This window comes from Condylura cristata, unplaced genomic scaffold (assembly GCF_000260355.1).
Source record: "Condylura cristata isolate star-nosed mole 26May11 unplaced genomic scaffold, ConCri1.0 scaffold00001, whole genome shotgun sequence".
NCBI classification, from domain to species: domain Eukaryota; kingdom Metazoa; phylum Chordata; class Mammalia; order Eulipotyphla; family Talpidae; genus Condylura; species Condylura cristata.
The window spans coordinates 6225825-6238409 of record NW_004567102.1 but is presented as its reverse complement, the minus strand read 5'-3'; the positions used below and the strand labels follow the sequence as shown (position 1 = coordinate 6238409).

Sequence of the window (12585 nt, the reverse complement as noted above, 5' to 3'; positions counted from 1 at the left end):
CCTGCCATCTTTTTACACACAAACAGATATTTAATTATTTATACAAATATACATGTTTCTTAAAACACAGAAGAATCAGAAGGATATAATTTGAGGGTGAATGAAACTATCTTTAATATCATTTTTAAATTCATCTTCAGAGGTGAAAGAGAAGGAAATCACAGTAAATTTTCATTCATGCAAAGAAAGTCCGAGTCCATGCTTTCTATTTGTTCAGCTATAAGGAAAATGGGGCAAGAGGATACACCAGGTTGAGACCCCATCCTGGGATTCTCAGGGGCTTTCTCAGCTTCGCTTCAGGTTAGAGCTTTGCAAAGTTCTGCCCCAGTGCTGGGTGCCAACATTGCACGCTACTGTTTACACAACGGCCCACTCTTGTACCGGGGTGGCCGTGTCACCAGCGCCGTAGGGAGCGGCGATGGAGATGCAGCTGCTGCTAGGTCTCACCAAAGAAATCACTTCCATGATGGGTGGTTTTATTTTATTTTTTATGAGCTGATCTGAAAACAGTCCTGAGACATGGATGTCAGGGAGTAGATTTGAAAAGCACTGAATTCCAGCTGCATAAGCCCTCCAGTTCTCTCGTTTTATCGGGCAGGGAGTGCTGGGGCCATACCACTTCCATTTCCTTTTCTACAATGTGATTTTATGCTTGTAAAGATATGAACGGCAAAAGCCTAGTTAGCTAGCTATAATGGAGAATGGTGACTATCTCTATATGACTCAAAAGCCCAAGGGGTTTAAGGAACAGTTCCCATAAATGCTCTGAGACGAAGAATGAGAACTATAATCCTCTAGGAGCTGTTGGGTCCCAAGTTGCTTCTAGAAGAAAATGTTTTTTTTGAGTAAATATGGGAAGAAGCTCATGATGGTCTTATAGCTTGGCGGTTTGGGGAACTCATCTAGCTCATCTCTGTTGGGTGGGAGTGTCAGAATCATGGGTGATAAAAATGCAAAGCAACTGAAAAACAGAACTGTCTACAAAATAAACAATTAACCATCTAATGAGATATTAGTGCACTATCATATCCAAACTGGTCTAGATTTATCTACAGCTTTGCACATGAAATATCAATGAGCATAAATTTAAAAAAAAATCTAAAATGCAAAAGCATCAGCTAACACTAAAAAGAATACAATTAAATTCTTCCTGCATAGAAATGAATATAAAAGTTGTAATGAGACATTTGATAAATTTCAAAAGGTAGAAAAATATGCATAACTGCTAATGAGAAAAAGAGTGAAAATAAATAACTGTTTTGACATTGAAATAGTTGAATTTGCTGAGTCCTTGGTACCTTATAAATCTAGATAATAAAATGTGAATAAATTATGCATTTTTATGGTTTCTGTCACTAAGGTATCTAAGCTCTTGGGAGAGATTTTACTTGTTTGAAAGCATTTATTCTGCTTGAATCCCCTCCTCTATTTCTGGAATTCTGCATTCTTAAGCCTGAAGCAGGACAGAGACTTGTAGTTCCCCTTCCCAGACCTCCTTCCTTTTTCTTTCAAGTTCATTAAAGCTAACTTCAGAGTGCAGATGGAACCATGGTGCTCTCCATCATAACTTAGTGTCAGCCCATGGAAGCCCTACCCGCAGGGTCACATGGGTTAACAAGGGTTCCTCCAATCAAAGACATTCAGAGAGGTTTTGCCAAGGTGTCTTGGAGATTGCTCCTTTGGTGATTTCACCTGTTCTCTCTGCACCTGTCACCGGGGCTCCAGTCCACGTTTCTCTCCCAACTCAGATTCCTACTGATTCCCAACTCAACACTCCCCAGACAGGACTCTGTAATTCTGCACTCCTGTTCCCAGTTCTTCTATCACTACAGCCCCCAGGCTGGGCATGGCACAGGAATCTTTGAGTACTTCTTTCATTTCACACAGAACTTAGAGAGTTACATCTTTCTGGAGGGGAGAGGGGGGCAGGGGAGGTTAGGGTCAACTTGGGAGCCTGCGGTACATTTTCGCTGGGAAGCCTCTTCCGTTATTGCTTACTGCCTCCTAGTGGCCTATGGGGGAACAGCGAGGGGCTGGGGCATAGAAGGCTGGCTAGGCTGGAGAAACAGTGAGGCTGGGCTGACAGTAGGCAGGTATTTCAGAGAGCAGAGGAAAGAACGGCCATTCCCAGGCCCAAGCTCGCTGAGGGACTGAGAAAATGCACTTAACGTGGAATTGCAAGACAGTCTGCTGCCTGAACAGGAACCAGAAACAGGCCAAGGACCCTGGGGAGAAGGCAGCAGGGTGGAAGTAGGAGGCCCTAAGCCCACCAATTGGTAATTTGAGATTGAAGAGGCTTGGGGAGGAGGGCTCGGGCCTTACAGGTCAGCCTCTAGTCTCACTCTTAAAACAACTTCCACTTTAGACAAGAGTCCTCATAGAAGAGACCCGTGCATTTTATCGAAGCTATGTATTGGTTAAATACGGTCTTTGAGAAGGACTGTTTGCCCCTGCAGCCCTTAAATAAAGAAAAATGTGCTCAATTTCACTCAAAGTCGGAGACCATAAATTAAACTATGCGGAGACACATTTCTTACTTGTCATATTGTAAAATTCAAAAGCTTCACAAGAGTGGAGGAGGGATGTCACCTCCTGGGGGCTCAGTCCCACCTACAGCAATGTACCCTGAAATGGATTTCCAACAATGATAAAACATCAGCATGAGATTATTAATTGAGGATTATTTGGGATAGCAAAAATACTGGAAACAACTTAAATGCCCATCAATAATAGGAAGAATGAATAAAATATGGTAAACACAAAGAACGGAGTAGCATGCAGCAGTAAGACAATAATGAAGAATACTAAGAACTGATCCCGAGGGATTTGTAGGATAGATTGTTTAGTGAAAAAGGCAAAGCACAAAGCAGTATATATAGAGAGAATGGCAACTTTGTATAAGAAAAAAAGCTAATAAGAATATGTATGTGTGTATGCATGTATAGATGCATTCATTATGGAGGTATGAGCAAATTGAAACATAGGCAATAAACCAGAAATTCCTTTTCCCCATAAAGGAAGGGGGAAATGACTGAGTAGGTGTGAGAATTCTCCAAGATCTTATTATCTATTGTGATTTGAGAACCACGGTCATGCTTATATGTGATATAAACAAAAGCAAATGAATGCGCCTGTACATTAGTTAATAGCCTAACGTCATACAGAAAAGACAATTTGAGTAACTTTTGAACTATACACCTTAGTGGGGTGTATTTTAAGGGGAAAAAATGGCAAAAAACTGCCTTTGATAGTTTGATTGGTGGCTCAGTAATTCAGAGTAGATGAGTCAATATAGCGAAGATGCTGGGAACGAGAGTTCTCACAGGGAGATAGGTGATATCATGGTGAAATGAGGGAGAGAAAGAGGGGCCCTAAGGTATGCAACTGGAATTGGAGTCTCTAGCGTTAGCTCACGGCTGATGTTTTAAAATACTGATGTTTTTGCTTAGTGAAATAAGCCAGAAAGAAACAGAAAAATACTGAGTGGTTTCACTCATAGGAGGAGCATAAAGGACCAGGGAGGAAATAATCATAATGAACAACTATGTACCATAGATATTTTATGGGGGTGGACTGGGGAATGGGATCAAAAATGGGGGGAAGAGCAGTGGACTATGGTGATGGCACACGGGTGATTTGATAATGAGACATCTGAGATGGAAAAAGGCACAAAACAATGTAAAAATAAACTATTATAATAATAAAAAATATAACAAGTATTTTATAAAAGAAACAAAATGTCGGGCCCTCCCTGGTGGCGCAGCAGGTTAAAGCACTGCACTGAGAATCTAAAGCCGCTTCCGCATGAGTTCAAATCCCGCCTGCTCCGGAGGTGACCACATGGTGTGGCAGACCTCTCCTGACCCGCCCGCTGCTCCCCTCAGCAGTGTGCTTCCTCGATCTGCCTGTTCTGCTCCCCACTCTGTCTCTGGTGAAGCCTCTCACCGCCCCTGAGCCTCTGACCTGTACCCCAGTTCTGTATGTACAAATAAATAAATCTTTAAAAAAAAAAAAAGAAACAAAATGTCACTACAAAAAGATATAGGTTAAAAAAAAACTGATGTTTTAAAACTCCATGCGGTTTTTTAAATATATCTATTTTCTAGTTCTGTCCACTGAGGCCTACACACACACACACACACACACACACACAGATGTGGTTTTTTATGGATATAGCTGTAGGGACAGAAACATACAGATATAGAGAAAAGGCAAATGGAACAAAATGCTGACAATTGGCGAATGAGGGTGAAGGGTATATGGTATTCACTATACTTGCAACCTTTTTGAGGATTTGTAAGAATGAAAGATAAAGTCAGTTGTCTCTACAACACTGCTCCATCCACTCAGTTGCTTTTCTTTGGATTTTTCAGTGCTGAGAGCTGGCAATGGCCACTCTGGCATAGCGGTGCCACCCTGGTAGTCAGGGTGACCTGGTTTCAAAATTGGTTTATGTTTTCTTGGTGGGGCCTCCACTAGTGGGCAGGATCAGATTCTCCAAAAACAAGCTCTTGGGCCTCACTGGGCTTCTGCCGGGAATGAATTCAAAATGGAGAACCTACCAAGAGCACCACCTCCATTTCAAATTTACAAGTGTGTTATCACATAGTGGTTATTTTTCTGCCATTACTGTAACTCAAGAGTTCTTTCCGTAGGTTATCCCCATTGATTAGATTCTTCGCAATCTAGAAGAACTGAGTATTGCTGATTCATTGAGCAAACATTTCCTGAGCACTGAGCACAGTTAGCCCTGAGGGCCAGTATGAAAACAGACAGAGATTTCAGACAATGTGGAACTCATGTGTCAGGACAGGAGGTTCACAGTAACAAGTCAGCAATAGAAATCTGTCATCTATAAGACAAAGCAGGCAAGGAAGGTAGAGTCCGGGTTGGCAGCTGGAGAATGGCATATGATTTTTTAGTAAAGGTAAAACAGGCAACACAGAACTCAATATGGTCATTTGTTGTCTGTGTGCTGAAAACGTCACCTTTCAAATATCCTTGAAAATGTGACATTTCAGCCAAGACTGGAAGAGGTAAAAAGGTGAGCCATAATGATATCTGGGGGGAAAGAAAGTTCTAAGAAGTACAAATAATCTGTGGTGGGGGCCGATAGTATTATTGGGTTTCGAAGGTCATCTGTAGGTCACTGCTGGCCTTTTACTGAGACAGGAGATTTGGAAGGGCCCTCTGAGCAGAGCAGTGAGGATGTCTGACTCACACTCAGCTAATGAAAAACTACTGTGTTCTTCCTTTCAGATGTTTGATTTTCAAAGAGATCCCTAAGGATGCTTTTTTATTTCTTCACTTCTTTTCTCTTTCCAACTAATTTACAATAATTCTTTTAAGCAACCGAGCCTGCACCAAAGAGCCAGCACCTTTTCACCTTTCTGTTTTCGGGGCTGCTGGGTCATGCCCACCTCTTTGTAGATGAGCAGCAGCACAGGAGAGCTGAGAGGAAATGGAGAAGGTAGAATCCATGTGGGTGGCAGAAGCCAAAAATGGTCAACTCTTCTGCAAGAGGGGATATGTGTTTTCAGGGTGCAGAGACAACGCATGAAGCACCCAGGGACCTGGGGAAGCCTGGGAGAGGCTAAGGCCCAGAAGGAAAGACACACATGCCCACTGTCCATATCCCATGCAAAGTCGTCAAAACTGCAGCCACAGGGACTAGACTGGGAGAGAGGCATGTCACGCCTACTTTGTCATGACAGCTTCCGAACTGCCCTCAGTGTCTTGGTTTCCTGCAATTTCCAAAACCTCTCTCCTGGGCATCAACACTGTGGTCTTCCAGCACAGGCCAGAGACCCAAAAGAAAATCACAGCTGGGGTCTTAGGCCACTGGCTGTGGAGCTGGGTGTGGCTAACTCGACAGGACCTCAAGTGTACCCGTCCACCCTGGCTGATGTTGTGCGTGAGTGAGCACACTCCCCAGTAAGGCCCACAAACAAGTCAGCAGAGCACGGTGCACTCTGTCCTGCAAATAGCTACAGCCCCCTACCTTGTTTTTAGCAGAAACTGCAAGAAGCATGCACCTTACCCTCGCGTCGGGTACACTTCCTGTTTTTCCCCCTTACGTACAAGGCATATCAGACCCTTGTACGTAAGGGTCTAGTGGTGGTCCTAGTAAAGAGACTCCAGACTCCAGACTCCTGTTTCACCTTCTTGCAGCTCTGAGTCTCCTACGTTCGCGTGAACTTAGCGGTCAGCGCGCCTCTTGGTGGGATAGCAGCAACAGTTGGGCATTCTTGTTTTCAGGTAGAGAGATGAGGAGCAAGCAGTGATTCAAAGAATGGTTCCTGATGGAAGCTTGGAAAGAGCTTGGGAGTTGGACACTTTTCTTCTCTGTTCACTCATATTCTCTTACCATGGTGATGGAGTGGGGGCCTTGTGCTGCTGGCACTCCCAGCCTTTCCCTGCAGGCTTGGCATATATGCTGGGCTCCTGTGCTTGCAACACTGAGCCCACCACAGCACTTGGTGACAGAAGGATACAGGTGAACAATAAGGGGAAGCTCAAGCCATAAAAGAGAAGCTCAAGCAGAAATATGGTTCTCTATCTTTCTTTCTCAACCCCCTTGGCCCTTTTAGGATCTATTTATGACCATTATGTTTAAGGATTTTTTTAGGTCAGAGGCAAGGAGCTAGGAACTACAGTCCTGTTAATGGAGAGCATCAATCCCAACAAGCATAACTGGCTTCCTGACATGACAGAGGAAAAATAACCAGTGCATCAATTTAAACTTTTAACATTGTCAGAAACTTGGGAGCATCAGGATTGAGTGAGGCAAAAGCAGCCCACGAAGGGACAAAGGTGTAATTGGGAGACGGAAAGTGGCAGTATTTTTCACAGTAAAAGAAAAATAAAGGGAGGCGTGAGATTAAGAGAGAAAATGAAATGCACAGTCTTCGCCAGGCTGAGTTACAAATGACCTCTTCAAATTAAAAAATGGCAAGGACTTACGTGATATCAGCATTAGGGTGAAGCCCAAAAACTTCAGGGTTATCTAGGGATGGCAATGATTGGATGTATTCAAAATACTGGTCCAGGGTTTTGCACACGGGGATTTTATATCCGGTATAAAAGCAGAATGTTGGTTCGAACATCTTCTCACTGAACCAGACCTACATGGGGGAGGAAACAGAAGAAATAAAATTGATGAACATCTAAATGAAAGCTGCCACTATAAACGAGGAAGAACCACCTTATTTCCATGTTAATAGCTTTCTGTATTAGGTTTGAATAATATAAACAAAACCACTGAAAGAATAATTAGCACATAGGTGGTCACAGCATAAAAGCAATGAAGCCTGAGCTTTCTTTAACACCAAAGAAAACACTCGCTAAGCGTGAAGAGGAAAGAACCCACTCTGGGAGCCAGCTCTGCTAAAATGATTGGCAACTCTCGAACCCCTGTCTGTAGAGTGGGAGTGTTACAGGGCAACCCCAATGGGAAACAGGTTGCCTGACTGTGGGTCCTCACCCTTGTGCTCAAAGGGACCTATAATAGACCTCTACTGCAGGTGAACACAAAAAAGTTAATAAAGGTCTCAGCAATTTTCCCTTCAGTGACTATGGGATTTGAGGTTCCTTGTATCTAAATCTCTGGTCCAGAGTGGGGGGGTCCACATAAAACCTGTGTCTGCGAAGTTCCGTCAGGACATCCTTTTCCCCTAACGGGAGCATATGGCATTGTGGTGGGGGTGGGGCAGAAGAGAGAGTATGTATCTGTGCATTTTCATCATCTCCCTTCTCCCCCAAATGGGGTGGTGCAGGAGTCTATGCCTGTCTGTGCTCAAGGTGGCTCACAGCAGCACTGAGCTCAGTAGAGTCAGGAAAAACTTCCTACATGTGTGTCCTCCCACCCTGAGTCGGAGCACTCCCTCCATTAATTAAGTTATGTCCTTGACCACAAGAAGCAAATGTATCTGACTAGCTTGTTGTTCGCCTTAAGAAATCCTTTTGTCATTCCATATGAATTGATTATCTGTAATGTCACAGTGAGAGAACAAATATATACTTAGTGTGAATAGACTTATTGTGAAGAAGGAAGAAAAATAATGCTGAATGCCTATGAGCCAGAGTTGAAGCAATGACTTTTATGCCTAACAGTGATTTTCCCAGTAGGGAGGGGAATAATGGGAAGACAGGAGTGGAAATGCAGGCAGGATGTCTGAAGCTCCCCAGGACTCAATGTGAAGAGATGGCGATTGTGTCTTGCTTCGATGGGTCACATTTTCTTTAATACCCTTCCTCCATTTCTTTCTTCCAGCTCTTCTTAGGTGGACTCATTACTCTGAAATACCCTGTAGGCTGGTTCTCTTGCTTTCCTCACCTCAGTTCTATCCTAATCAATGTCTATGCACAAGTCACTGAGCTGCACATGGGAACAGGATGCTAATTCCATGATAGTACCACACAAAGTGCCAATAAGGAAGCGCCAGAGGACATGCGCAATAGGCAACGTATTAAGAAGGCTCAAAGCAGGAAGAAAGAATAGCCAGGTGTCTGTCTGGTAAGGCTTTGTCTAGGAGGTGATTTTGAAGACAGGTGTTGAAGGATAGGATTTTGACAGAAGACTTTGTGGGTGGGGAGAACACACAAGCGAAGGCTTAGAATAACTAATGCGAAGAGTATGAAGCAGGTTGAGTAAATGATGAAATCTGAGGTAAATGCCATTAAGTGCTAAGAGAGGGCAAGAAAAGTGAAGTGGGGTTATATCATGGATGACTGAGGGTGTCAGGGTGAAAACTGGTGCTCAATTTAATGGCAAAGTTTATTAAAGAGATCATGGTAATTAATTAGGAAGATTATGTTGTTTTTGTGGGTGACTAGGGAGGTAGACACCAGGGGCTCTCATTACACAGATGACAAATGTGTGTGTTGAGTTCTGTATTGCCAGATGACATCTGTCTATAAAAGCAAAATGAACTTCCGTCTAAAATTTCTATTACCTTTATTTGTATGCACACTAATGGCTATTTCACAAACACACAAATACTGAGTTTCACCAAATTATAGAACATCTTGGGGGTGTAGTCAAAATACAGAATATGTAGTCTATATAGAATTACTATGGGAAATTCTGGAAAGCATTTTACAAAAATAAGCAGTCATCCTCCAAGGTCAATAAGGTTCTACAATTTGGGGGTGGGAGGGTGGTTTGGAGAGACACACCACAAGATGCTGAGAAAAAGAGAGAACAAACAGGGTTTCAAAGACAAGCTCCAAATGGAAAGTTAAAGGAGCAGAGCCCCCAGTTTGAAGGCACAGACACACAGCCCAGTGCTTTTCACTCTGGACGACATGGCCAGGGTGAAGGTAGCAGAGGTTGCTTAGCGGATTGGAAGGTAAGACCAAGACTGAGATTGAGATGAGCATGGGGCTGGCAGGAAGGGGAGTCTGGGGTGCTTTCCTGCCTCCTTGCTCAAGAGGGTATCTGCAGCCTTCCATGTGGTGACCTCAGCCTCCCTTCTCTGGTTTTCAATGGGCCATCTAGAACTGGCCCACAGGCTAAGCTAGACAGAAGAATGAATGAGGGGGAGGAACAGCTGCCAAGAAGGAGCAGAGAAAGGAATAGATTAGGTAGAGGGAGGAGGTGGATAGGAAAGGGGGGCGGGGGTGGGGGAGGAGGAAGAGGAGAAGAGGAGGAGGAGCAAATCTGTGGAAGTTTCCCAAGAACTAACTGGAAAAATAGTTGGATGCACTTTTCATTTAGGACAGTAATTGCTGAGAGTTCACAGAACTTAGAAGCAGGTGATAAAAGATTGCAACAGAACTCAGTTGTGGAGGGAGCTGTGTTACTCAGAAGCAGCAAGGATCTGAGACCTATATCAGGAACTCTGTGCTTCTGCACCAAAAGGTCTGCAAAGACACTGGCCCAGGTGTGTTTCTCTAGGCCCATCCCTGGCTCAGAGTATGGGAACTTCTAGATTTCTGGGAGAACGCTGGTGTCAGCTGATTAGCTGCTGGGACACAAAGGAGAAGTAGGAGAGAAGCAAGTCATGTGAGGGTGAGAGGAAAGAGCTGCCTGAAGGTGGAGCAGTATGAGCTTCTTTCTTTTTCTCTCCTTGCCCAGCTCAGCCATCTGCCTTGAGGTAACCAATCAACCACAAGCGGTTTTCATCTGTGATATGGAGAGCTGCTTCTGGTTCTGATATGAAGAATAAAGAGGTCTCAGGAGTCTCCTTTGCTTTGCCAGAAAACTGTTGTGTCCCTCAGACATTAAAAGATAAAGCAACTAAGATAATTGGCCAATCATGATTTTTCTTAAACTTAATTTTTTGAAAAAATAGTCAAAAGAATATTTTTAACACTAAAAAAGGACATTTTTAAAGGTATGTGGAAAAAAAAAGTAGACCTAATTTTCAGGTTGTGCTCTGCAGTCAGTAACAATTCAATTCAATCTATCTGTTTTATATGGTTTAACTCCAGGCACATAAAACTCTCAATCTGCAGAGATTAAATTATGTTTATCTTCAGCAGTGCATGTATTGAGTGTATCCTTAGATGTTAGAGAAAAGGGATACAGTGTCCTAGAAGATTTTTTTCTTATTTTAGTGGGCTTACAATCTTGCTGGGGAAGATGAATACATGTATTAAGATCACAAAGGTCTCTTCTACCCCCCAAGGCAACCATCCACACCCATTTCCCCTTCCCTCAGCTGATGGCTGACACCCCTCAGCCAGTGAAGCTCACCAGTTTACTCTAAACAGAGGCATAGTCAGCAAAGAATAACCTCCTCTTCCCCATCACACTGACCAGTGTCTGCCCCCAGGTCATTCCCATCAGAAGGAATGGGCTGCCTTCCTTATAGCAGGAGGTGAACTGCAACACCAGGACATGAGCAAAACAACTCATACAGGTATTGGTAAACATAAATCACCACTGGTTATTGTCAAGGTAAGTAACAGGAGATAAAAATAAGGTGGAGCCAAAATCTCCACATCAGTAGAGGTTAAGTCTCAGTGCTCTAAAGCTATCTGCAGTATGAGTTCAAGCCCTGGCCAGGGAGGTGACCCACATGGCACAGCAGACCTCTCCTGTCTTGCCTGCTGCTCTCCTCATCAGTCTATTTCAGTCAATCCACCTGTTCTGCTCCCCATTCTGTCTCTGGTGACTCCTCTCGCACCCCTGCACTTCTGGTCTGTACCCCAGAATAAATAAGTAAATAATCTTTATTTATTTGTATGCATAAATACATAAATCTTTAAAATAATATGGAAATAATAAATCTCAGTGTTAATAGTCTGTAAGATGTGGTTAGATTTTGACTTAAGTAATTGTTAAAAATGTAAGGGCTAGAGAAAAATAAAAATATATTTTTTAAAGAAGAAGGAAAAAGGCCCAAAAAGCATGGCTAATGAAAACTATTCAATTAGACAGTAGAAATGTCACGTCATAGCAATGATTAGCACAATAGGAAAGTGATTAATTTGCTAGTTAAAGTGTTTCTCCGATGGGGCATAAAAATTCAAACAACTTATAAGAGATAATCTAAAACATAACAAACAGGAAGGTTGAAATAAAAGCAGTAGAATTATATTGGGTACATTAAAATAAGGATTTGTAATCATAAGCAGACCAGTGAGAGGAAAGGCAAGGCACAGAGTAGAAAAAGATATTTGCAATCATATAGTCTACAAAGTGCTTGTATATGGAATCTGCAAAATACCATAAGTCAGTCTCTTATGTCTGTCTTATGACAGCCAATCCAAGAGAAATAGAGGCAAGTCACTAATAAGAAAAGCTAATAATGTTGTGAGGAAGTTAAACTCCATTATTATTCATAGGAATGAAAATTAAAACTAAAATAAAATACCATTATAGACCTAGCAGAATGGCTAACATTAAAGAGACTGATAATCCCCAGTGCTGGTGAGGATGTGGAGAAATGAGGTATCAAACTTCTGCTGGACATAGAAATTGGATCTATCACTTTGGAAGCCAGATTGACATGATTGACTACAACAGAAATTCCACAAAACTATCTGTTCTAGCAATTCCTTTCTTAACAAAAAGGCATATCTATGTGGACCAAGAAATTAGCCCAAGAATGTGCCCAGTGGCATTATTTATAATAGCTCCAAATGGAAGCAAAGCTTAATTTCCACCAATAAAATACAATGTAACGCTAACAAAAATGAGTAAATGATTATTGCTACACATTACAACATGGATCAATCACAAAGTATTACTGAGTGGGGAGAAGTCAGATACAAAAGAGAACACACTCCACTGATTCCACTTATATAAAACTGAAAACAAATAAAATTAAACTACAGTATGAAGGAGAGCCCCGTAGATGGTAAGTGGTAAAACAGGCAAAGAAACGGTTTCTTATAAAAGTCAAGATTGTGTTTACTTTGAAGGAATAGGAAGTTATGAAGGAGACGAAGCATGTAAGAAGTTTTGGGAATTTGGTTATTTGAAGAAATTTATTAAGCTGTATCTTTGTGATTAGGCATTTTCAGTGTTATGCTAAATTTCATATCTTTTAAAGTGTTTTTTTTTAATTCACAAGGCAAACACAACTAACAAGGGGTTAATATGCTATGTGTGTGTGTGGTGTGTATAAATACACA

At 42.3% G+C, this 12585-nt stretch overlaps 1 protein-coding gene across 1 annotated transcript in view; it reads right to left on the bottom strand.

Annotated features, from left to right (window-relative positions):
- Nucleotides 1-12585, bottom strand: part of DNAH8 (dynein, axonemal, heavy chain 8) — a 296367-nt gene that overhangs the window by 30696 nt on the left and 253086 nt on the right. The window contains exon 87 of the mRNA XM_004673443.2: nt 6964-7124. Coding sequence (XP_004673500.1) covers nt 6964-7124 — 161 coding nt within the window. The remainder of the gene's footprint in view (nt 1-6963; nt 7125-12585) is intronic.